Source organism: Malurus melanocephalus, unplaced genomic scaffold (assembly GCF_030028575.1).
Source record: "Malurus melanocephalus ecotype Western Australia unplaced genomic scaffold, MMel_1.1 scaffold_73, whole genome shotgun sequence".
Taxonomy (NCBI): domain Eukaryota; kingdom Metazoa; phylum Chordata; class Aves; order Passeriformes; family Maluridae; genus Malurus; species Malurus melanocephalus.
Window position 1 is genome coordinate 438,302 of NW_026623305.1, and position 25,092 is coordinate 463,393.

The 25,092-nt window shown below is 40.5% G+C and overlaps 1 protein-coding gene across 3 annotated transcripts in view; it reads right to left on the reverse strand.

Moving 5' to 3' along the window:
- DOCK10 (dedicator of cytokinesis 10) overlaps window positions 1-25,092 on the reverse strand; it is a 115,856-nt gene that overhangs the window by 10,024 nt on the left and 80,740 nt on the right. Inside the window, exons 26-50 of one of the 3 annotated variants that reach the window (XM_057366877.1) lie at window positions 23,675-23,788; window positions 22,988-23,059; window positions 22,430-22,576; window positions 21,295-21,378; window positions 18,545-18,641; window positions 17,916-17,960; window positions 17,272-17,447; window positions 17,033-17,149; window positions 15,914-16,025; window positions 15,078-15,199; window positions 14,878-14,992; window positions 14,646-14,712; window positions 13,861-13,908; window positions 13,101-13,202; window positions 12,111-12,235; window positions 11,609-11,721; window positions 10,751-10,888; window positions 9,256-9,438; window positions 8,596-8,706; window positions 7,011-7,226; window positions 6,264-6,321; window positions 5,837-5,935; window positions 4,473-4,579; window positions 3,867-3,989; window positions 2,832-2,945 (exon numbers count right to left, since the gene is read on the reverse strand). In XM_057366877.1, the coding sequence (XP_057222860.1) occupies window positions 2,832-2,945; window positions 3,867-3,989; window positions 4,473-4,579; window positions 5,837-5,935; window positions 6,264-6,321; window positions 7,011-7,226; window positions 8,596-8,706; window positions 9,256-9,438; window positions 10,751-10,888; window positions 11,609-11,721; window positions 12,111-12,235; window positions 13,101-13,202; window positions 13,861-13,908; window positions 14,646-14,712; window positions 14,878-14,992; window positions 15,078-15,199; window positions 15,914-16,025; window positions 17,033-17,149; window positions 17,272-17,447; window positions 17,916-17,960; window positions 18,545-18,641; window positions 21,295-21,378; window positions 22,430-22,576; window positions 22,988-23,059; window positions 23,675-23,788 (2,805 nt within the window). The remainder of the gene's footprint in view (window positions 1-2,831; window positions 2,946-3,866; window positions 3,990-4,472; window positions 4,580-5,836; window positions 5,936-6,263; window positions 6,322-7,010; window positions 7,227-8,595; window positions 8,707-9,255; window positions 9,439-10,750; window positions 10,889-11,608; window positions 11,722-12,110; window positions 12,236-13,100; window positions 13,203-13,860; window positions 13,909-14,645; window positions 14,713-14,877; window positions 14,993-15,077; window positions 15,200-15,913; window positions 16,026-17,032; window positions 17,150-17,271; window positions 17,448-17,915; window positions 17,961-18,544; window positions 18,642-21,294; window positions 21,379-22,429; window positions 22,577-22,987; window positions 23,060-23,674; window positions 23,789-25,092) is intronic. The other 2 variants (XM_057366876.1, XM_057366875.1) reach the window with 2 other exon arrangements.

Below are 25,092 nucleotides of genomic sequence, written 5' to 3' on the forward strand. Positions count from 1 at the left end.
TATAAAGTGTCAAATCTCTGCTGATGCTGCATGGCACACTGAGATGATATCTCTGGTAATCGTTTTACTTAAAAATACCTGAAAACAAACAGCTGACAGATTTAGTCTTATCTCTAATGCAAGAGACATAATTTTATTACATATTCCCTACAGTATTTTAGCTGACAAGTGACAAGCAGAAGTTAACTGTAAGCTATAAATAATCATGTCTGCCATATGCTATATGTCTGGCAAAGACTATTAAAAGTAAGATTAAATACTTTTCAGAAGCCAAATATCCTCCAATTTCAGGATTTYAAAATATTAAGCAGCCAAGGTTACATTATCGATGCATATCCCTGGATTATTTTCATCCTGGATGGTTTTGTCCTGCAAGGACAACACAGCCTTACAAATGAAAATTGTTACAGGGAGCAGCTGATGGTTGTGGAAGGCAGATGAACTCCTGGACAGCAGGTTGCTGGTTTCCACTGGGCTCTGATGTTCTGAGAGGCAAGTTGGGACCCAGGCCAACTCCCCARTCCCTGTGAGAGTTCTGATAAGGCCTTTCCTCCTCCCACACATCTCATGGATTGGCATCTCATGGATCTTTCTCTGTCTCCATCCAGCAAGATCTCCTCCCACAGGGAGTGTGATCCCCACCAAACTCTGCCCCCCAACCTCTACAGCTTCTYGCACACACAGAACAAATCCTCAGCTCTTCCTTTGCCTGACACTGCTCTGAAAAACAGGTCTTGAATGTCTTTGCTTATTAGCACARTGTGAGTGCTCAGCTATTCCATGTATTTAACAGATTGTTTTTTGGCTTTTATTTCAAGAAAGATGCTGACTTCTCAACACTTATCTGTGAGTACCCTGCTATGCACTGGCTGGTGTGGTCACTTGGGGTGCAGTGAGACACTGTCACCAAGGGCCCTTCACAGAACGTGCAGTGAGAAGCAGCAGCRGCCATGAGATCTGGCTCTCTGAGCTGGCAAATGAAGCTGGGCTGGTGAGAAGAGCTGCCCATGTCCTCCTTGAGGATCACATTAACTCAAACCATCCTCACACAGGGTCCCTGCAGCAGGGCAGCAACCAAACACTGCCTCTGCCTTTGCATGAGGAACAGTTTCCAGGTGCAGCTGCAGATCATATTTCTCCACTGAGAACCCCCAAAATTCTCCCTCCCAGTATTAACATAACTCTTTTGTTCTTCAATTTGCTCTCTCTTTTGTTCCAGTTRAGGAACAGCAGCCACATCACATCTCTCCTGCAAAGGGCAAGGAGAAAGCTGTGCTTGTTGCATTTAGAGCCCAGTGACTGGGGGAACAAACAGAGAAGGACACAGCTGTGGRAAAGTCACACACTTCAGAGCACTAAAGCTGTTTAAGTGAAGTTGCCCTTGTGGCACTGGCACCTGGGAAGTCATTGCACTGTTACAGGGAAACTAAACCAGCTCAGCAGAAGTGCTGCAGCTAAATTACCCACTGGGAGAGCCACTGGCTCTGGGAGAGCGCTGGCAAGAGGCTGCARGTGGCAGAGTCCTGTTTTGCCCTGTGCTGCTCCCATTTTGGGGAAGGCCAGGCTTAAGGAAAACTCTGCCCTTCCTCAGGTGCAGCTCACTTCCTCCTTGTATTTGGCAAGTTCAGCGTTGCTAATCTGYCCAGAGAGCCAGGACCTGCCGTTCCCCTCTGAATTCCCACCTGAATGCTCCTCCAAGGGACWGCCAGGAGCACGGCCACTGCCTGCCCAGGGTGCTCCAGTGACCACTAACACAACACTCTGGCACTTGGGAGCTGCTGCAGCGGCCAGGAAAGCGGGCTTGCATTCAAACAGCATTAATGCTACCCCGAGGTTTTCCAACAGAGAAAAAAGGGTTCCAATCCCGCTCCCAGTGACGCTGGGAGAAACTCCCCCTGAGATGAGATGGTGCAGCGTTGGGCCCCCCAGAGCACACACAACAGGATGAGAGATACAGCTCAGTAGTTGAGGGAACTGAACAAAAGTTAGTCTGCAGGATGCAACAATGAATGCAGCGACGTTATTTCATCTGCCACAAACCAAAGAATCGAGAGCACAGGAAAATTAATGTTAAGTAACAGTCCAGGGAAGGATGGAGGATGTGTGAGGAGAATTAAAACAAAACATGCAATAGAACTAGACTTACCACAGCCTTGAATAAGATCAAAAGGAGAAAAGAGCAAATTTCTGCATTAAAATCTAATTAGCAAACAGAATGATTCACATCAATCTGTTGTTTACACACTTTATATTTTAGAGCACAGGAAATTGTCTGCTTGCCAAAACCAGGACTAAAAGGAACATGCTGGATTGCTACGCTGCTTTGTGGTGGAAGAAAGCACAAAATAATGCTTCAAGGGTGCTGAAGCACAGCAGAGGGAATAATACTATTCTACAGTACATTGCACAGAGTCAGAGGTGGCCTGGAAGCAGAAGGCAGAGCCAGTGAAAAACACAACAAAGCATCTACTGCACACTGCTCTGCTTTAAGCCCTATTAGAGGAGAGTGCCATATATCAAAGATGTCTTATCTGTTCTATTTTTGTTGTAGTTTGAAAAAACTACACTTGCCTCAGTCTCAGCTCTGCTTGATGAAGTCAAGAACCAAAGCTGACACACAAGTCTGTTCTCTAACACACCACTAATTCCACAGCAGTGGTTTACACAGAGGTGACTGAGTGCTCTCTCTGCTGGCTAAAATCCTGCTGGGAGTGTGACCCACGAGGCAGCTTCTACCCTGTGATTCGCTACCAAGTGCTTCCCTGAGCTGTATCAGGAACAGATCTGAAACCTGTGGCTCTGTGGAGGCAAAAGRAGCCCGGTTCACTCACCTGCCCGTAAAATGCCACCCGGTAATAGCGCCCGAAGAGGCGTTTCTCAGAGTTCACCACTTCTGCCACCTTCAGATAGGAGCGGTGGATGTCGTAGTACAGGTCGGACAGTCTCTGTGAGCAAACAGCACAGGGAGGCAGGTGAGACATGGCAGAACCTCGGGAAATGTCACTGCAGCCCTGCACAACCCTGCTGGCTTTCACTGGGCTCCCAAACCTTTGCAGAGACGGCTGTGTGTGCTAAGGGGATGGTTTAACCTTGGCAGTGCTCACTAAAGATTCATTTCAAGGTTTCTGTCATCCTCTGAGGAGTTTTGTGGCAGCAGAGCCTCCGTGGGCAGGGTCACATAGGGAGAAAATCATCACCAGACAGTGGTGCTGAGCTCATSGAGGGCACAGAACCCAAGAGTCCTTTGTGCAGGTGAGAACAAGGGGTCAACAGCTCCAAGCAGCTCCCAAACCACACAAACATCTGCTTTCCACAGTTACTATTAAAGCAGCACTTTCTCCAGATAGTGAACCAAAGTTTCACCCAAATTAACATCTGAGGAACTGCTTCCTCAGCATACAGCTTATTGCTACCTACCACTTTGGGCATCTTCAAATTTAAATCCAGAAAAATAATGAGTCAATGAGATTATCATCTGGCTAACCATTATGTACTGAAATTGTCAAATAAGAAATGAGGAWACCCTGAAATTGTGAGGCAATCACACAACTTATCAGCATTTTCTAAACTTAAATACAATTCCAATGTGCTCTTGGTTTAAAACCCATGTAAAAAATTCCTATCGACTGRCTAAGGCAAGAGGTTTGTTTGAAATCTTTTTACATTTACTGTTGCATTGATGCTGAAAGGAGGGAAGACACTGGAGTTTTTCATTTTCTCACAGCATAAAACTTTAAAAGGAGAAATTACAGTCAGGAAAAAAGAAAACATTCCTTTTACAGACACACATTTTTTTCCACTAAAAAATTCCATCTTTACTGTTGCCTTAGGACAATTAAAAATACCCAAACCAAACACCYACTTACTTTAAAGTCCCTCTGCTTTTCAAAAACAGCAATGATAGGCTTGTTGACCTCAGCAATAAGCTCATATCTCTCAGACTTCCAGAGGTACTCAACACACAATTCCAGCTGTTCCACGAGAATATTCTGCAATTTCACAAACACAAATAGTTCAGTGACTTGACAGCTGGTGACATTTAATAAATAGCAATGCAGCAAAAGCACATACCCACTACTTCATTTTTATTCTRGAACTTCTATATTAAGGTTTTATTGCAATTGTACCATGTTTAATCAGGTACTGGTGACCTAGCTCTTCTTAGATAAAAACCCTGAAACAACAGCAGCATGAAAATACTTGARTAGCTGACATCTCATGCAGAAGAATGGGTTTGCTTCACGGGCTCCCCCCTGCCCTGACGTTCAGCTCTGGCACTTTAAGTTCTCCTTAGCTCAACATCAATCCTGGCTATTTAGTGCAACAGCTGTGACATTTCACTCAAAAGCTGTGTGCCTTTTAATGCTGCCTGAGTACACTCACTGCAATTTGTTGTAACATGCACAGGCACCCACTAGAAATAAAACTCTCTGTTAAYACAGAGCAGGAATATAAATGTTAATGCTGCTGACCTCGTTATAGGGAGTATCTTGCATCCCAGAGTCTTCCTTCATAGCACCTTCTTCTTTAATGTTGGGGGTAATGCTCAGAAAAGCAGGCCATCCCATGGAAAATAAGCCTTGAAGTGCAAGTCACAAAGAGGTCTATTAATGACTGAATAAGCAGATACTTCAAGAARTTACTAAAAGCCATTAAAACAGAGCTGACGAGTTCCTTTTTTTCACAGCCCAAATAATGAGAAGCACAAATGGAGCTGACTSAATTTATGATACAATACACATTTGYASACATTTCTAATATATGTATATTTCTGATACACGCTTTCCTCAATGGCTCATAAGGAATAAAACTGAGCTCAAATCGAGTATTTGCTAAGCTGAGGCCTTAGTGCCATGGTGGCAGCAGAAAGAACTTGCAGAGGCATCACACATTACAGATCAGGAACAGTCCTCCCTGCAAGGATTTCACTGCTGCTCTGGGGGGAGAAGGAAAATCTGCCAGTGGAGGTGACAAACTCCTGGCATGGCTCAGGTTCAGTTCAAGAGCAGGAAAATGCTGCTATGGCACAATTAAAAGAGCTAACCCATACACACTGAGGTGAGCCTCCATACTCTCTCTTAAGTTTTGAAAATCGTTTAAGTACAAACTTAAAATCACTCAAATTCTTCACTCCAGCAGCTGTAATCTGTAATTCAGGCAAAGCATTTTACCACTACTAAACTGTGTTAGAAATATTGCCCTTCATAGAAAGCTTCCTTCTAAAACGATGCATTTTTTTCATCTTGCCCACAGCCACTTCCAAGCATATTGAAGGACTATAGTTTTTCCAAAATGGTTTTCTCTTCCCCAGATATTTGCCCTTGACCCTAGAAATTGCTCTTTGTGCAAAGTGCTAACATATCTCATGCTGAGAATTACGATGAAATACACATTTATGACCTAAATAACCAAGCATTAAAAAATATAAGCCTGCACTTTGTTTTTCTAATAAGCATCACAGATTAAAAAAMACAAAACAACCCTTTATCTATACAAAGTTACATATGGATAACCAGATATTAATTCCATCCCCCTGCCCTCCCAGCTTTGGATAGCCAAGGAATTGGACATGGATTTGCATGCTAAACACCAATTGACCCAAGAGGGATTTTCCTGCTGCCAAAGCTCATAACCAGAGACATTCTGAGCAATCCATCCAACCAGCCRAAGAGCATCAGGAAAGGAACTCATGGTGTTTCTGACATGACTTGCTTTCTATAACAGCCTTCAACATGCACTAGAAATAGTTTTGCTTTGGTTGGTATTTTCCCAGGTCAATTGGAAAACAGTATTGGATGTTATTTGACCCACAAACAGGCACGGTTAGAGCACTCACTTCCTCCATTGTGAGTTGTTAGTAACACATTACTATCAGAGACTTGAGCATCTTCCAGGAGCATACGTGAGGGACAAATCTTTTCCATTTTCCAGTAACCTATGACATTGTAAGATGGTATTAGTATACTGCTACTGGTATGTGTTAATACATGCATATTTAATAACAACAGACCAACAAGTGAAGCATTCTCTATTAGCACTAGCCTGCTAAACATTTAATTAAACTTCTTTACACAAAACACACTTTCACTGTTCCAGTCTAAGACTAGCATTTATGATATATCTTAAAAATAAAATATTTGGGAAGAATACAAGCTGCTTYAAGAATACTTTTATATATAAAGAAGGAAAGCAGGATGGCCCAAAATTATTTTCAACATCAATATCTACAGATACACAGCTGGTTTTGAATATGGTGATCTTACCTTTTCTCTTCAGGTACTCTGCAATGAGAGCAGCAATGTGAATATAGCACATAGCAGCCTGCAATGAGAGACCAACATAGATGGATATGTTAAAGTGCACTGAATTACASTACAGATGTGATAAGGAGCATGGACTTTCATCACTGTCAAGTCAAAAGGCAGAAAATGGAAGACAAAACTAATCAAAGAAAGTAAAGGATTAAATGATGAATCCTCAAGTGTAAGTTTCACCAGTGTCTTACATAAATGCGTAGATTTTCTCAAGAAAACCATTAAGATTACTTAATAAATAAGGAATTATTGTGTTATGCAGTGGAATTTTGCAWCACCCATTTAGTCTTTGATGAAAAGGACAACACACCATTAATGAAGCTCCTCTCCTACGCGGTAGTAGGGGAGAGGAAAATTCTTTATGTGATTTACTCACTGCTCATAACCTCCTCTACACCACAGCTGCTGTGCCTGTGTGGGGAAGCAGCAGAGGTGCCAAGGTGACACTGCCCTCAGCTCCCCTCTCAGAGAGTTTCAAGTCTTGCTCCAACACATATCAGGTAGTCACAATCAGGCAAGCTGGGATGAGCACATCACATCTCTAAGTGTTTTCAAAGCTCCATTCCTCTGATTTCAAATATATGAGAGACACTGTATGATTCTCTTAACTCACTACTGCTGTCTTTCACAGACATCTTTCATCAGAACATCTCAGCTTAAAGACAAATGGATTTCCTGCTCATTTATTTACATTACCTCTGATAAATCTCCATTCCTGGCGTGAATCTTGGCCATGCTTTCGAGCCACGTCCTGCGTAGCTCAGGAGTGCTGGCATAGGAGTTTGCCAGGCTGTACTGCAGATCCACCAGCATCTCAGGGTCCTTCTCATGCTCCTTCATCTGCGCTGTGGCCATCAAAACCGTCCTGATGCGCTTGGTCAGATCCTTCACCTCTGCTGGGAAATTAACGTTCTTTGGGAAAGATAAGCAATGCATCACTGAAASCATCCAAAGAGCCACTTGCAGCAGCCCTGAACAAGCTGAATTCTGCTTACAGAAAACCTCCATCCCCTTCCCTGACTGGGCAGGCTTTGGAGCAGTCACAGCTCCAGAGGACAAACACAAACCCTRGAGGTTTTTTCACCGAGGTGTCACAGCACTACGAGATGGCCCAAATCAGTCACCTGTCCCTGAAATCAGGGAGCTCTGCTGAAGTCAGGGACCTGGAACAGGTATCCCACAACTGCTCACTGGGTCCACAACTGGATCCTTGCACACTTTCCTCTGAGCAACAGCACCGTGTGCTATGGATAACTACACTCACAACATGTTTCACCACGGGAATAAAGCACAAGTCTGGCTCCTGACCTTCTCACACTGTGCTAGATTAAAACAGAGTCCTTGCATTACTCACACCAGCTGTTCTCAACATATTTAGCTCAGTTCTGCAGTTTTTCTTTTTCAGATGAGCAGGGAAATACATTTGTTTTCAGACTTATTTCCATCCTCTGCTTCGTTTAAAAGCAAAAACATTCAGAAAAAGTAAATTAAATTAAATACTCCCTCCTCTGTGTCACACAGAGATGAGCAAGTCACAGAAGCAGTGTGACTGASTGCAGTGCTGAAATCAAAGCTGGACTTCGAAAACAAATAGCATTTGAATTACATCATATTAGACAATACATCAAATTTCATATGCTAACTATCTACCTATTTGCTTATGCTAATTTTGTTATTAATCTCAGGGCAGATACCCTACAGTCACCTACACAGAAGGACAACAACTCCAAAGTATAAAACTGAAAATGTACATTGACACGTTTGGACAAGAATTGTAAATATCAAAAACCACAATATTTTTCAACAATTTTASTATAGACAATGTTTATAATAGTAGTGCTAACTCTTCCAAGAGCCAAGTGCATTTTCAGGGAGTTAGCAAGCTCTTACAGAGCCCAGCTGATGTGTCTGGTTTTGCTACACATTTACTGAACAGAGGAAAAGGGGCAATTGTAGTCTAAAAATTGTTTGTTAACCGCAATTGTGTTCCATTAGTCACAATGCATGACCTCTGACATGAGGCAGATAAACARAATAAGCAATAAATAACAAATAATACAATTTTCAAATAAAAATACTTTTTGTTTAGAAACTATTTTCAGTTAATAAGTTCTGAGTCACAAACATCTTCCTAAACTTCAGGCTGCCTAAGAAAGGCATGCCATGAATACATAAATCACTGGTTAATAAGAGCCAGCAATTTTATTCACTGGAACCCTCGCTCCTGTGAAATTGTTGACCTTTTGCAAAGAGGCAGTGATTGACAAAAAATATTTCTTACTTTCATCTGCTTGTCTCCATTAGCAAAATTATTTATAATTGCGAGTGAGTGCTGAAATCGAGATCCGCCAATCCCCGCATCCGCTATCAGCTGGCTCACTGCTTTGATGAGCTGCACAGGGGGAGCAAACACAGGATGCAATCAGCAAAGAAATCAGAGTTTTAGAAGAGTTTTTAACCCCTGTTTTAGTATGTTTCAATGTACCTTAAAGTGCACTTTTATACCTGTCTTAAGAAGGTAACATATACTAACACAGGGACTGTGAATAATCTTTCCAAATTTTGTAACTGCTCCCATTTTGCAGTGTAAACATGTTATTACTGGACTTTACATGGCTGTTCCTGTACCTTCAGATTCTGTTTAGGTCCTTCATCAGCTGTGCTCTCACTGCTGTAAGCAACACACGTGAGTCAAGAATAGCCATTAATCTGGCACTGCAGCAACATTCACAGCTGCTGTCTCTCCCTGGAACAGAGCTGAGCAGCCCAAGAACAGCACAAAATCCAGTCCAACTTCAGACTTGGCAGGAAAATCAAGCTGCCACAGAGAATTGCCTGTCTGAGGACTCCAAATGGATTGCCTTGCTYCAATGCATAAAAGTAATAACGATAAAAAGTAATTCACATCGGTTAAATACTGATGATCTCACACTTTACTTACCTGTAGATGGGATCTGACTATTGATTTCTGCTTGTTAAATTCAAAGTTCTTCCTCATGAAAAAATAAAGAAGAGCAGACGCTTCTGTCTGAGTGGAACGTGACCTATGGTTACAACACTTCAGGATTTCATAGCAGAGGGAGCCACAGAGATCTGCTTGTCCTTGGAAGAATGCTGATGGGAACTATGGAAAAAAATGTGTGAATATGTTCAGTACTACTCTCAGGTGCAGTTATTAAGCGTTAACAATTTTTTCTTTTTGTTAAGCTTTTAGGAAAAGCATCTCTCTCATAGCTCTTCATCCCAGGGTTTAAACTAAACATAATCCCACATGCAAATTAAGATTAATTAAGAATGACACTCAGATTTTCACACAAAYACTGTAAGCCATCAAACTGGCCTCWAGGAARCCCAGAGARCAGCTGGCACACAGCAAGCACAGCAGCAAGGAATCTGCAAGGAATGCAGGACAGCTAACCAAGAAAAGCAGGGGAGAGTTCTGCACTGATAYAAAAGATTTCAGCAGAAGGAAAATACTTTGAGTAGCAAAGTCAGTGAACTTCTGGAGGTCGAGGGTTTGAACAGCAGGAGAGAACAGTGAAGGATGGCTCTCCAAACCATACCTGCTATTTATTACCAGCAGGATGAATACAATAGAGGGCTGAAGGAGGAGGGGTGGAAATGTACACATGGGCTATAGATCTTAAGTGCTGCCTGAGGGATTCTGCTGCAGAAAATACAATTGATCTCTGCTCCCCAGAGCCACGAAAGAAGAATACAATACTGAAAGCTATAGGTGAATGAAAAAGGCCTTGCTTGTTCACACTTCCTTGAGCAATTGTTATGTGTGTGCTACATTCTGGTTGGTTTTGAGAGGATCTCATCTAAGTCTGTGACTTGGAAATTGTGCAGCCCTTGCAGCTGGCACCAAGTGCCTAATTGCCCATGACCATTTACAGATGTGCAATGCAAGCAAGAAACAGTTTGACACATAATCAATTCTTTTCCCCAATGTTCTTCTGTATTTTTAAAACTAGGTATTTGTAAAACTGTGTCAGTGTGGATGAACTTTTGGTGAAGCCTATAGAATACTCTCCTGCTGCTTCCTCTGGGGACAGCAGGAACCATTCACTGCTGGGTTCTGCAAAGCAGGTATCTRCCATGAAGACCATGCATTTCTTCTGGGGTTTCAAGCTTTCTTCCATAAGTGGGAGAAGCAGGAAAGTCAGTGGATACACCAGAGAGCTGGACATCAGTTATCTATTTACATTAAAACTTCCTCTTTCTCAGTAAATTTTTCTATTTCAAAACCAGAACTGTTTTTTTTCAGACGTTATGAACTTCCTGCTTTTAATCAGCAATAAATCAGAGAATCTTTGTCAGAAATAACWATTAACACAGTGAAGTTCAGAACTCTTTCAAAGTGCCCATTTGTCCCTAAGCTGACCTTGCTGTAACACARTGATAGGCATGACTAACAGAATAAATACATTTACCTTGCCCACAAACAGCCGTAGGGCAGCAAAGACGTGCTTGAGAGCTGCTGCTGACTGGTTGATTTGCAAAAAGAGCATGTGTGTGTCAAAGACTTTCTTCATCAACACATTCTGGCAATCAGATTGTTGGAGCTGCCTCTGAAAAGTTCACAGACAAGACAGGACATTGTGGTTACTGAAGTGAATAAACAGAAGGATCTTTACCTTGGAGTGCTCTTAGAGAGGTGCTTTTTTCAGTGTAAAATTTCTGCAGGTGATGCTTTCCCAGCTTGCTGCAGACTCTTACTTGCAGTTTTTCAAGAAAAGCACTTTGCTGTGCCTGTACTACTCATGGATTTTATACACTTTATTAAAGGTTAGGCTGACAGAGAGGGAACACTAAAATGTAAAAGGAGTTGTTTGCTGTATATTGTGGCTGTGAGACCTTCAGCAAGTCATCTGGCCATGCTGAAGCAATCTGAACAATTTTTAGCAAACTGAACAACATCCACCTGCTGACTTGCAGAGRTAGAGATAATGAGCAGTTTGGAAATCTGTGGTCAAAAATCTCTCCAATCTAGTGGGATAAGCATGATTCAGAAAAGATGCATTACCAGATACAAGACCCTTCCAAGCAGAGTAGGGTTTTACACAGCCCTGGAAATGTAGGATGTTCTTCTTCCACATTCTTCTTTTCAGTTYGAGTACTATGAACAATTCCCTCCTAAGAGAACTTCAGTGAGGACTGGCATATCTTATTTCCCTATCCTGCTGCCTCAGACATTTCAAGTTTTCTCTGCCTGCTGCCCCAGTCCTTCCTTTCACCAGGGATCCCACATGGCACCAGTTCAAGCAGGAAAGAAAAACAGCAAAACATACCTGGTGATTCAGGGTGTAAAGACACAACAGGTCAAGGATTGTGAGGGAAACTTCTGTAGCAATGTTTGCCTCTGTGTCTACRTACTGCACAATGTCTGTTTCATTGGAGGTGCCTGCAGTGTAAAAAAAGCAAGATGAAAAGAATCTCCTGAGAGTGTCGTTAAAGATGATTTAATTKTGCAATTTGGTCCTTAAGTCTCGTCACAGTAGAGATGGGGTTCTAACTGTGCTTTTAATCAAAATGGCATTTTGAAGAAAGCTGCTCATGGGAGATGAGAGGGGAGGAAATTTCAGTCAACCCTCACCAACTGCACCAATGATGTGAGTGTATCCTTCCCCTGTTTCTGTTCATCCTCAAAGGAGGAAAGAAACCTAATTGGAAAGTGGGATAGATGACTTCAATCTCATAATTTTTAGAACCTCTTGTCAAGAAAAGGTCTGTATAGWGCCTGATCTAAACCCCACAGAATTCCAGAGGGAAGTAAATAATTTCTGTACTTACTTGCAGTGCTACTGTCAATCATCTGCAAGAGTTTGGGGTTAGAAAGTGCATTTTTGCCACGGATTATTGGCAATGTTTGAGATCTGTGGTGCTTGTGGCCATCGTGACTTGAAGTAGAATGCATCCTGGAATTGAAAGGTACCATTAAAAACAGAAACAAARAATAAACTACTGTGCCTATTCAGAATTCTCCATGTCAGTTACTGCAGTGCTTCTCCATGGCTGAATTAAACAAACTGATGCAAAATTCTTCAGAGAAACAAAGATGAAAGAAGTCAGTGAGGTGGACAAAACAAATATGTGCTGTGATTTCTTGAAATCACAGGAGACAAAACTTCCATTAAGCACTGAAAAAAAAGCATCAGCTGGCTGATATTTAGGAAATTGTCTTTGTGTGAAGAAAAACCAAGGTGAGTTCTGTTAGTTCAGAATATAAGAAAAATATACACTGCTCAAGAAAGAAATAATAAAATTTCTATGAGGTGAAAAAATTATGAAAACAAACTGACAATGACAGTAAAAATACACATGTGCATATACATGTGTGCTTTTAATCTTCTTTGATACTGACAAATATCATTAATTTATAATGAGATGCTTAGAACTAAAATACCAATGATTATTACAATTTTTGAAAGGATTTTGTATTTGTAACTAGCATGGAATTCAGGAAGATATAACATCTCAAAATTCAGATCACTTCTTAAAATGAACTTCCTGTTTATTTTAAAAATGTAGCTTCATGAATTTACATAATTAAAAATATTCTAGGACAGAATTACTCCCTGAATGTAACACTTTAGCCAACAGCTTACAAGTCAAGTTGAAGAGACTCAGCTTTTTCATGRTTTAAAGCTTTGGGGGCTCTGAAATTTGTTACGTTTTCACAGCCTCTTTTCAGTCAATTTATTGTTGTGACAGAGTACAAGGGCTGGAGAATGACAGCAAAGGCTGAGGGTTTGCAGATTTRGTAATTCAATGTGACATTACCATTGTGAGAGCAGCCCTGATGCCTGGCCAGAGGAGTTCGAACCTTTAAGGGTTCCATTATTCTGGGTGGCCTGGACAAACTTAAAAGCAGCTGCAATTTTCCTGTTAAGAGAAAGAGAAAATAAGTGTTAATCTGTTATGAAATGTGACATTGATTTTGCAGTGTCCCTGAGAGTAAATGCAGGGCTGACCAAAACCTGCCACGGAGCACAAACTGGTTCATGTGGTGACCTTTAATTTTTACACTGCATGACATACAGACCAGTTCACAGCAGTAACATAAAATTAAAAATGAAACATAAACTGAGAAAGTGTACATTCCACATTTCACAGCTGAACATGATCTCACATTTTTTCAGGGAGGCAGGAGAATTCTTTTTTTATTGCTGTGAAACCATTATCTATGCCCATTAAAACCATTCTTTTCCATGACAGGATGGAAATAGAGTATTCAAAGTTCCCTTGTTTGGCATATGCACAGAAATGTGGTTGAAAATGGCCCAGTATTTTGGGTTACAAATGCAATAATGGTTATCACATCATGCAATTTATCTTTTATAGCAGCTATGTACTCAGATGTCCAGAACACCACAATAACATCATTTGCATAAAAGAAAACAAGAAGCATACATTGGCTTCAGTTCAACAAAYGCATTTTTTCAAGAGAAAAATGATGGATACACTGTTAATCTCATTTAAGTCTCATATAATGCTGTAATATTTAAATACTGTARCACAGAGTCTGTAACTACTGAATTACCTTACAATATTGCGCTTTCCTAGATATCTGAAATTTTGCAGACAAACCCTGAAAGATAAAACAACACATTTTATGTCTATCAACACCTTCGTACTTATGAAAAAAATGCTTAATATTAGTGCTTCAGTGAGATCTATTGCATCTGCACCTGCTAGTAAGCAAAAAGAACAGAATGCAGCAGTTCCCAGCCTAGGGACACATGAGACGTGGCAGCATTTTGCACACACATGTTCCCTTTCCCCACAGTTGCAGATTCCTGCCTGGTGAGGTGGCAAAGGCAAAAACCTGTCTGCAAAGACTGCTTCTTCACCAGCTAAAGTTAAATAACATTGCAACTACAAGATGGTGAGGAAATCCCAAAAGCAGCTACCTGCCTGGATTCTGCAGTCCTGCATAGATTGGATTGAGCAAACCACTCTGGGGATGTGAAAAGCAGGTCATCTCACATTATGTGACTTTTCTTATGGGTGGCAAGTTTGGGGCAGCTAAATGTTTTTCTAAAGAGAAGAACAGAATCTCAACACCAAACGGAAACTATTATAAAAATCTGTTTTAGGAGGAAGAACCGAAGCGTTCCCTGTTCATGGAAACTGAAACATACTGGAAGATATGGATCTTACTAATAATATCTCATTAGGACTTTGGAAAACTATAGCAAAATAGTTTGCTCWTGTATCTTAATCTCAGCCTATTCCAATAGGTGGACAAACCCAAAGAGGAATTGTTTGCAGCCAGCACTTTAGAATATCCAACATAGAAATCAGACAACCACAAAGTAAACTTACTCCAAAATGCTGAAAAAGTCAGTTATTTCTGAAAATGGTGCTCGCAACCAGTAGGAAATCAGTGCATCTAAAAGGAGRTATTAAAATAAGTTATGTAGTCATTGCAGGGAATTAAACTCAACCCACAGTCAGTAAAATACACTGATAATTATTGTAATTTAATGTTCATTTGGATTCAACATTCACAGTACTTTACAGCAATATAAATTAAGTAGTGAGTGCACATTTTTACCTTCTGAAATTGTTTTCATAATGTGAAGGAAACACATCAGAAGGGTTCTGGTTTCAGCTTGATCCAGCTTGTCAAAACGAAGWGTTGACCCAATCAAAGATAAAGGTCTCATGATCTGTTGAGGGGACAGCAAAGGGCCTCACTAAGCACAGTGATGGACTCCCAYCTCTAGCAAGCGTTTTCAACATTTGCACATGTACCTTTTCACACGTGTCAGTTCTCTCACTGTTTTTTTCATTGGTACTTGGGTTAGATTCAAGACTTGCTAAGGAAGCTCTGGAGTCAGCATGGTTTGCTGCAGAGATAGCTATTGATGAAAAGGCTGTAAATGAAAGTCATAGCAAACATGCTAAACTAAAACATTTATGGATACAAAAACTAACAAAAAAAAATGGAGAACTTAAAATGTGTCACATGCTGGATTGAGACAAGTGCTTTSAACTTCCAATAGCAAAGCTATTGATGGGTATGTTTAGTACTGGAAACATGCAACAAGTTGAAGTACAATGATTCAATTCGCCATTTTTCATGGCAATAAAATGGCCTGTTGCATTCTCTAAGACCTGACCTAAAGCCACAAGAATCAGTGGAAAGATGCCTGAATTCACTTCCCTGAATTTTGAAATGGGTTTGGAGGTGGTTAACAAAATAAGTTGTGTTTTGCTCTTCTGTTAAGTCTGGAAAAACTATGAATATTTGCCTCCATGAGACATCAGAGTTTTCAGGAGAGACCTTGGAACTATTTTTAAGTCAGGCAGAACTACAAGAATGAAATCAGGCAAAGAGATTCCTTAGAGCCTGAATACTGGCATCATTCCAAAGCAGGAGAGTAAGTGAAGCAGTGGAAGTAGAACAGCTTCACAAGAGAAAGTCAATCCAAAGACACCCAGAGGGAARGGAAACATTGCATACCATGTTTCCCTGGATATGGTATAAAACAAGTTAATGATATCCTCCATGAATTCTAAGCAGAAAGCACAATGGATTGAGACACACACAAATCTGTCTATGTGTCTGTTCAATCTGTCATCTGTACCTGCAATAGAGTTCAGAACATCTTTGGAAAAGGATGTGTCCACMGARTTGGCATGYTTCATTGCAGCCTGGCTCTGAAACCCTCCAGCCGTGCTCAGGTCATCCCTGGAGCCCTGCATTTGAAAGAAACAGAACAAGCTGCAGTGGGTGATCACTCACAACTTGGACAGGGAGAGCACACACAGGAGGCTTTTCTCAGACACCGAGTTTCAGAACCTGCTTTCAGTTGTTTGGACATGACAGTCTTAAAGGATTAAGGCTTGCCGTAACACCCTGAAAAGTCACCTGCACCATGAAACTCTCTCACAGTGGGAGCTGTAAAGGACTGGTCAAGCCTAACTCTGTTTCTGAAACACTAACACAGCACTGGGAAAGGAACATGAATTGCCACTGCACTGCTCAGATGAAATGGGCTCTTTTACTGGAAGGACTGAAAGACACAACACCTSTGCAGAAATCTGCTTCTAGTTTTTAAAGCAGGATGCTTGTAATACATCTAAACTTTCTTAAGAAAAAAACATATTCCTCTGGATATGTGGTTTCCACAGATATTTTCTGTGGCATTAAAGTTGTTTTATGATGTTTCTGAATCCCTTCCCTCTTTCAGTTACTTGTACACATTCCCTCTGCCTCCTGGTATAGTTTATAGCCCTTCTGTTGAGTCAGCTTTGGGTCCATTAAGTAACCCTGCAAAGAATCTGTGGGCAATGGGAGCTTTTCTTTATCACCAGTGYGTCCCAGTCTCCTGGCTGAGGACACATCCTCAGCCCCCAGCCTGCAGCACCAGGGCAGATGTCCTGAACACACTGGCTGGGACTCCAAACTTCTAATTTTTGAAWTAGAAGTTGAATTTCCAGCCCTGAGGCAGCTGTGTCCTGGGTGTGTTCCAAACCCCCATTCTGTTCCTTGACAGTACAGACTCCCAGGGCTCTGCAGGTGCTCTACAAGCTGAGACCTTCCAAATTAAACTTTRCAGGTGCAAATATATCAGCAATTTCCCAACTGCATTCTGCTACCTAATTGGTGACCAGCATAAACTTGGACCTCTTTCCACCAAATTGACCAGGTCAGACTGGCTGACTTTGATCATACCAGTGTTCCAAAAAATCACATGAATTACCTGATTGGAAGTATTGATATTGAAGAGGAACATATCTTTCATGTAAATCCTTGGCATATTGTCCAAAAGCATTCCGTAGAGCGGCATATACAGGTTTGCTATTTGTGCCTGTTTTGCCTGAAAATAAAAGAGACAACATAATCCTCAATAAACAAACCTATCCCAGGGGCTGAGGAAATTTCCTSTGTGTTTAGCTCTGTAGGAGCAAGCAAATGGAAGAGAGGAAGCGGGTTCTTTACCGGCTCTGTGTATCGATCATCAAACGAGTGCTTGGCCATCAGGTTTTTCAGCACAGCCAAAGCCAAGTGYCTGATGTCCTGGTCTTCCTGCAAGGCAAAGCCAACCTCCCGCAGCAGGACTCCGATCAGGAAATGTTTACGACAAAACTCATTAGTCAGMGTGTACTCTGGAATGTCTTGGAATAGAATGGACAAGATGGTTTAAATTAATATATAGKTTACATCCATCCTCCCCCTCCCCACCACCTTTCAAATGTTCAATCCACTGTTAAACCTTGATTTCCTGGTCTGACTGCCTCATTCTATTCTCTCACTTCTCAGAATGAACTGATTTTTTATCTCTTGAAGTCATGCAGCTTTTATTATTTAATAATAGAAGAAGATTTATATCCACCTTCCCACATGAGACTCTCATCTGTTTGCTCATTAGACCATTGACTTCCTGGAGGCACAGAGTTTAAATTGTTGTTCCCATACACTAACTAGAAGAGTTCTAAAACACAAAGGTCAAGAGCAATTCCACTTCTGAAAATGATAAATAACTTTTGTCTGAAATTTGCCACAATGCAGTGGCAGTGGTCAAAGTAAATCTCYAAGCTCCTGGTGCAAAATTCTGCTCACGTATGATGCAATTTTGTTCATACCTGATGTTCGATATTCCTGTGCTGATTCTGAAGGSGTCACAGTGTCTTCATTTTTCACAAACATAAGAAAATAGGCAAAAATAATGCACTTTTTAATAAATGGTATTAATTGTAAAAATAATTTGCTTGGCTTTTTTTAAAAAAAATTGGGTCAAATTTGAACTAAACAGTTTCTACTATTAAGAAAACATGTGTCAGAACCGAATTAATTTTTGATGCTGAAAACTCAACTAAAAGGAGAGAAGAGCCCATTGTTTGAGCTTTTCCCCCTTTCTGCTGTACCTGTTGAAACCCTGCCCTAGTTCACCACATCCCAAGGCTACTGCAGTAGCTTTACTGATTTATAAATCAGCCATCACAAAAAAATCCAGTTAATTCACTTCAAAATTTCCAGTGAGAAGCTTCTACCTCCCACCCTCCCACTGAGCTGCCAGGGGATGCATTTATTTACAGGTACACTGAAATCATGTTATTTTTGTTGACACTGCTGAAATGCCACACCTAAAAATCTGTTTGGGGCCTCTGAGGCTGATGTTCAGACATGGACCTTGAGAGAATTATTTATTATCTGCTCTTCGAACCTCCCAATAATTCCCTTCTGTATAGAAACCCTCGGGGGAAGCCCTTACCAGGAATGTTTGAAGACCGTATGGGCAGGCACAGAGGGATGAAGTGCTCGTGGTGACAGACTTCTTGGAGAAAATCAAATTTGAACTGGTGTAAAGTCTGAAAAAATCAYAACAGGCAATGGCTCAGTTCCCATTAAAACAGGGAAAATGGTGAGACACAGCTCCTCTGCTCCACTCTAACTCAAACGTCACACTCACACCCAACAGTGAAACCTTAGAGCTTGTTATGCCAAGCTGCAAAACCAATAAACATGTGGTTTTTACCTCTGTTATCAAAAARCCTTGTCACAGACACATAAACTTTTTGGATTCTTAAACTATGATTTTTCATTGAAGTTGTACTGATAAACCTAAACTTGATCCAAGCTAAATATTGAAGGTACCCTTAAAGTTATGCTGAGTCTTTTGATGACATACACTATGGTAAATAATCATAGTGAAGTATCTTATCCAGTCCACAGAAATTTTAAACTCTCATAATTATTATGATTTTTTTTTCTTTTTTTTTTTTAACAAAGTTTCAGCCACAAAGGTCAGACCCAGAGCTTACTGACAGTAGCAAAAACTTCCTCTATGGATGTCAGTGACTTCCAGCCCTAAGGGATTTGGGGAATATACAGYTTTGGTATTATTTCTTTAGTATCTCCCTTCAAAGAAGTCTTCCAGATCTCTTTTGGAGCCTTGCACCTACCTCAAGAATTTATCATTCCTACTGTAATGATGTGACAATGGGATACAAAGATAATAGATGACTTCCAGTAACAAATTTTTATTTCCATGTTCTCATTTCATTGTTCTCAGTGGGAGAATGCAGTAATTCAGGGCTACTCTGAATGCCCTAACACTAGAAAGKACTTGTGAAAGTGTTTTAATTTGCACTAAAGTTGAATTTAGCATTTCTGCTACAGACTGGGATACCTAGAACATGCACTTTTCTGAGTCTACCAAGTAGAGGATGGTGAGGAATTTTCCCTTGAAACGTTTTACCGTGCTGCAGTACCTCTTCAGGAATACAGCTGGACATACCAATGGCAAATCAAGAAGTGAAGCATCTGAAATGGGTTTCCCAAGAGGAACTGTGACATTTTGAGGGAACACAGCAATGAACTGATTTTTAATGAGGTATTTCCACTTTTGAATAAATGTTTCTCAAAACTATATTTAAATGTCAAAATATGGAATACCATGAGGGATATTTCTGTGGAACAGAAATGATGTTGCTTCATCCAGAATTACAATAAATTCAAACTGCACTGCTACAGACTGATACACCCACCCAAAATATTGAGGCAAGAATATACACTGTTAAATTTTCTGAAAAGAGAGCTCAGATTGCAGTATCATCTTTTTGATACACAAACAATCCAGTTAAAGAAGCAAAAGACACACAGAAAGAAATCTTGCAGCACATTTAGAAGACTGACTCYTGCTTAGGCATTAGACTGAAATGAAAACGATGCAAGGCCTCTCCTTGAGGCCAGAAACCTCTGATTTATTTTGTGACTATTGTTTCCAAGTGCCACAAAAGCTGCTCCAGCTGCACATCTGTCACAACTCCACAGTGATTCTGCTCCCACACACGCTGGCAGATGGATCTGGAGGGATGCTGGCAATGTTCACACACTTACTGCCAAGAAGGTGCTAAGTGCTGCTCTAACACTGATTAATCTCAGGCTTTTCCACTGACCATTAATGGGCTTTTTTAATTAAACATCTGTTTCTGTGGTTGGATGTATTTAGGGAAGGTTGAAATATGGAAACAGTTTTCAGATTGTATAATATTATTTACAGAACTGCAGACTTCAGGCTATGACATTAAAAACTGAGAGACTCCATTCTACAGCTGTTCCAGAGATAAAGTGAAAGACCTGAGCTCAGAATGAAGGTGGTTTTGGTAAAAAGCAAAGCAGCCCTGGAGTAATTCCACTCTTTAGCTACAAATGCACATATTACCACTAAAGAAGTGTAAAAAGTTAATGGACAAAAGCTTTGTGAGCTTTTTGGGGAAAGGTGAGTCATTCAAAGTGCATATCTTSAATACATTCTGTTATCTATATATAAGCTCTGGTTTGATAGCTATAAAGCCTGGCATAGAAGAGAAAAAACCTGTGACTCATCCTGATGGATGAAGAGCAAAGGAGTCAAGTTGAATAATTTGGGGACCTCTTGCTGCTTGAAAATTGATTGTTCAAACTATTTCAGTGACTACTGCAGGTATTCTAGAAGAAATTCAGACTGCAGGGTATTTTTCTGATAGCAAGCAGAAACTAATTTGGAGCAGATTTGCCTTTTTGCATCATCAGTGAGGTAAAAGCACAGCATTCACACAAAGTAAAGGAGATGTTCCAGTCTCACTCGAGTTTACACAATGATAACTTTATCATTTGCTCTTATTTTATTCTCCTCAAAGAAAATTACTGCCAGTTGCTGATGATATTTATAGACYAACCACAAGTGTACTTTCAAAGAAYTAAAGCTCAAATTCAGTCTTTTGGATGCTTTGGTCTGAGCAGTCTCTGCAGAGTCTGCTCTTGCAGGTCTAAGTGTGTAGTTGTTTGAATATGGCTAATTACTCCCAGAGAAAGGATAGATGGCTCAAAACCAGGAGGTTTTAATCCATATTTACTCTAAATGTTTTCACTGACTAAGCATGGTGAGGTCATGGAATTATAAATAGTTTCAATATAAAAATATCTGTTAGTCTGTCACTTTAGAAAAAACAGAAACAAACAAATAAATCAAAGCCATACCTTGCTATCTCCACTTCCAAACATACTTATATAGTTGTTGACCATCTTGAACACAAATCCACGATCCATAAATGTAAAACAGCGCTAAGAAAGGAGGGAAAAAGAATTACTATTGTAAAAAAAAAAAAAAAAAAAAAAAAAAAGCAGTACATGGCCCAATTTACCTGGCTGCTCACAGTTTGTCACCTGTACCCTGGAACCATGTGCACAGATGAGCTTATCCTCAGGCAGGGCAAGGAACATCAGGGACCTGGTGAATCTCCCCTGATTTTTACRTTTATTTTCAGTAATAATGAATTAATCAAACCTTTCACTGTGTCTGCAGCCTAAAATAACCACTAGAGTGTATAGAGCATTCGAGAAAGCTTCTCTAATGGCAGTCACTCCTGCATGGCAGCACTGCATCCATCACTGCAGGTGGGAGGTGATGAAGGTGACCTGAACCTCTCCCCAGGGACAGGACAGGGACTGCTGAGGAATCAATCCAGCCACAACACCCACTGTCCAAGCTCTGCTCCTTCTCTGGGGCCCAGAGTGCCAGTACATTGCTTTAGGATGAGAACACAGCTCTTCCTGACTGATGGGGCTCAATRTTGACAGAAGGTGGAAAGGTTTTGAGCGCCTTAGTTCTGCAGTTAGTGACATGTTTTCTTTGCAGAGTCAGTCTACCAGAGAGAGAATGTAAACTTGAATTCCCTCCTTCTCTGCCCTCCTGAGCTCTGCAAAACCTTCTGCTGCACACACTCAAACAAGATTCCTTGACTGGGAACAATGAATGCACCAGTCATTCAGAATTACAGCATTCAAAGAAAGAATATCAGCTTAAGTCTAACTACAGTCTCACTCCTTTTATCCATTTGAATATAAGAATTTGTAAAACTTCCTACTTCTGACTCTCTAAGAGCATAGACAGAAAAGAGTTACAATTGCTTTAGAGCAGATTWACATGAAGCTTTTGCAGTCTCAGAGACCCAAGGCCATAGAAAACTGAACAATCAGACAACACTGAACTTGGAAATTGAGTCATCATTCACTCAGAATTGGTTTTATTCCCTTTGACTAGACTAGAATAGGCTCRACTTTGTATTAAATACAGGGAAATAAATGCCTATGCTGTAATGACAGAAAATCTTACCTTSAGAAATTTGGCAGTGCTGTAGTTTGCATTCCTGGTTTCTTCAAGAGCATCTTTGTACTTCCAAACAACATGGTCTGCTAAGAGCATSACAAGTGTTTCCAGCTCAGCTTGAAATGATTCTGGAAACCTCCGAGTTCGACAAACCTAAGCAGGGAACAGATCATCAATGGAAAGCATATGATGCTGCACATTAAGCCAGAAAATCCATTAAGGCCAAGAATAAAGACAATAAACCACAGGCCATAAAAGAAAAATACTCCTAGAGTTCCACGGATCTTATCTGAGCATAAACCCCAAAGAGAAGATKGTCCATAGGAAAGTGGGAAATACATCCTCAATCTATCCTTGCACAATCAAGAATAGGTTTGAACCAAGCAAGTAATATAATGTTTTTGCAGACAAACCAAATATTTTACTAAGCATAACAGCATTTATTTTATTGGCCAGTCAAGCAGAAAAGTTCAAGTATATTCAAGTGTGTTTGTCAAGATCCTGACCTTTATATTTGCCCTAAGAGATGGGTTGCCTGCTTGATGAGATTTTGTGCATACTCACCTTTGTTTTATTTGTATCAACCAAGTGCTGTGCCATCGATTTTAAGATAACTGCAAAGAAGAACCAGGAATGCTGTTCAAAAGAAGGAAAAGAATGGATGAATAAAGATTACCTGATAAATACTTTATGATGCATTAGCATCCCTTACAGATGGATTGCATGTCTCAGCAATACATAATGCTAAACACTAGGTGACAAATAAATTAAAAACCTAAGTGCCATGTATTTGAATAACATTGGATCATGTCCTTAAGAAAGCTGAAATCCTGGGAAGTCCTGAGCTGGACTGGRTAGCTCTCACCCCATAACCCAGAGGCTCAGGGATGGGTTTTACACTTGTGTGAATTTCATAGGGATGAACATTTTCCCCTCATCTTCCAAGTTAAAAATTAAAACAGACTATTCTAAAAGTAATATCCCACATCATACTGTGTAAGAATTAGGTCTCAGACTCTGAGTGAGCTGTAACAGACAGAAGGAACTTTATTATGCAAACCACAGCATCCTGAGAAAAGTGTTATGCTAAAAACCTGCAGCAGCTCTGCTAAGTCTGATTCTGGAATCACTGCAGGATGTGATTTGCACAAAGGTCATACAGGGAAAAGGAAGAGGAGAAAGAGATWAGTGATTTTCAGGCAGAAAACCAGTAGTGAAACTACAAATGTGCTAATGCAAGCTATCACTCACCTTTAAAACCTGTTTCACAGTTAYTTGTTCATTTGACTTCAGAAGACCAGTCACATTCTTGGACAGCTCCTCATGGACAGTTCTTTCATCAAATGATTTGGTCCTGAACACATACTGAAGAAGAAAGAAAAATTATTATCAAAATGTGCATTAAAACAAATACAAAAATCTCTGTAAGAGATGATAAATTATTTGTATACTAACAGCTGRCAATCTTTGCTGTCAAAATATCATGCCTGAACAATCCATCCRCATAAAGTTTCATTTCCCTGGCAGTAATGGCTCCATACTGCTCTCCAAAAAAACTCAGTTTAAACATAACTTCCTGTTGATTTCAGCTTCTGATATGAATCAGAAGGAAATTTTGCTAAAAATCAGTGCTGTGATTTCCTTTTCAACAGAGGATAGGACACTGACACCTTCTAACTGCCTTTCAAGCCATTTCACTGGGAAAGGAAAGAACCAGCAAGCAGAGGAAGTGTGGAGGGGTTTTCACCCACCTTCCTTTCACCTGCTCCTTCCTTTCAGTGCCAACAGCTCCTCAGAGTGGTAACAACTCTTCATCCTGAAAGGTGCAGAGCACCCACTGGAGCTGACTGAAGGGCAAAGCTGTACCCTTTGTAGAAACCTAGCCCTCAAGGAAAGAACTTACCCACCAAGCTGCTCGAAACTCACAAATCTACAGTGAGTTTTACTCAACATTTTAACCCAATAATTTGGTACCACTGCGCCTTCTCTAAAGGAAGAACTCTGACAGGGAATCAGTTGGGATCAAAAAACCTTTTCAATACAACGAGGTTGGCAAAAGAACTTAGTATCYCTTGAAAATATGTTATTAATATTCAGCTTTGTTTCCGCAGCAGATGCCATAAACTTCTCCCTGTACAGTTTGGCACTCCAGCTATTTAAGTCAATGTAATTTCGCATTATTGCTGCATTGTGAGTCACAATTCTCAACTTACTTATTCCCAAAACAGCATTTGTAAAGTAGTTATTTGTTTCCTTACTGATGGAAAACAAAGAGATTACCAGTTATTGGGTTTTGACTGCTGCTGGGAATGAGAAAACAGGCTAAATGGACTTATGGTGTGACTTCATGATCACCTGTAGGTTCAAAGATTTTTAGCTGCTCATGYAGAAGATGTTTACTGCAATTTTGGAAAGTTATTGAGTAGAAGAGGTTTTAATTCCCACTTAATTAACTACATTTACATGTTACTTAGTTACAYAGGTTATTTATTCTGGAGCCTGAAGAGCTCTGCTGGACCTCAGCAGAATTCTGTGCTTAAATCAGGGTACGTGAGACTAAAATTGAACTATTCAGGGGCTTAGGTGCATGACGTGTAAACATATACATTCATAAAGCAGGAAAATAAATCCATGCCATGCAAATATCAGTCAACAGTTGGCAACACTGA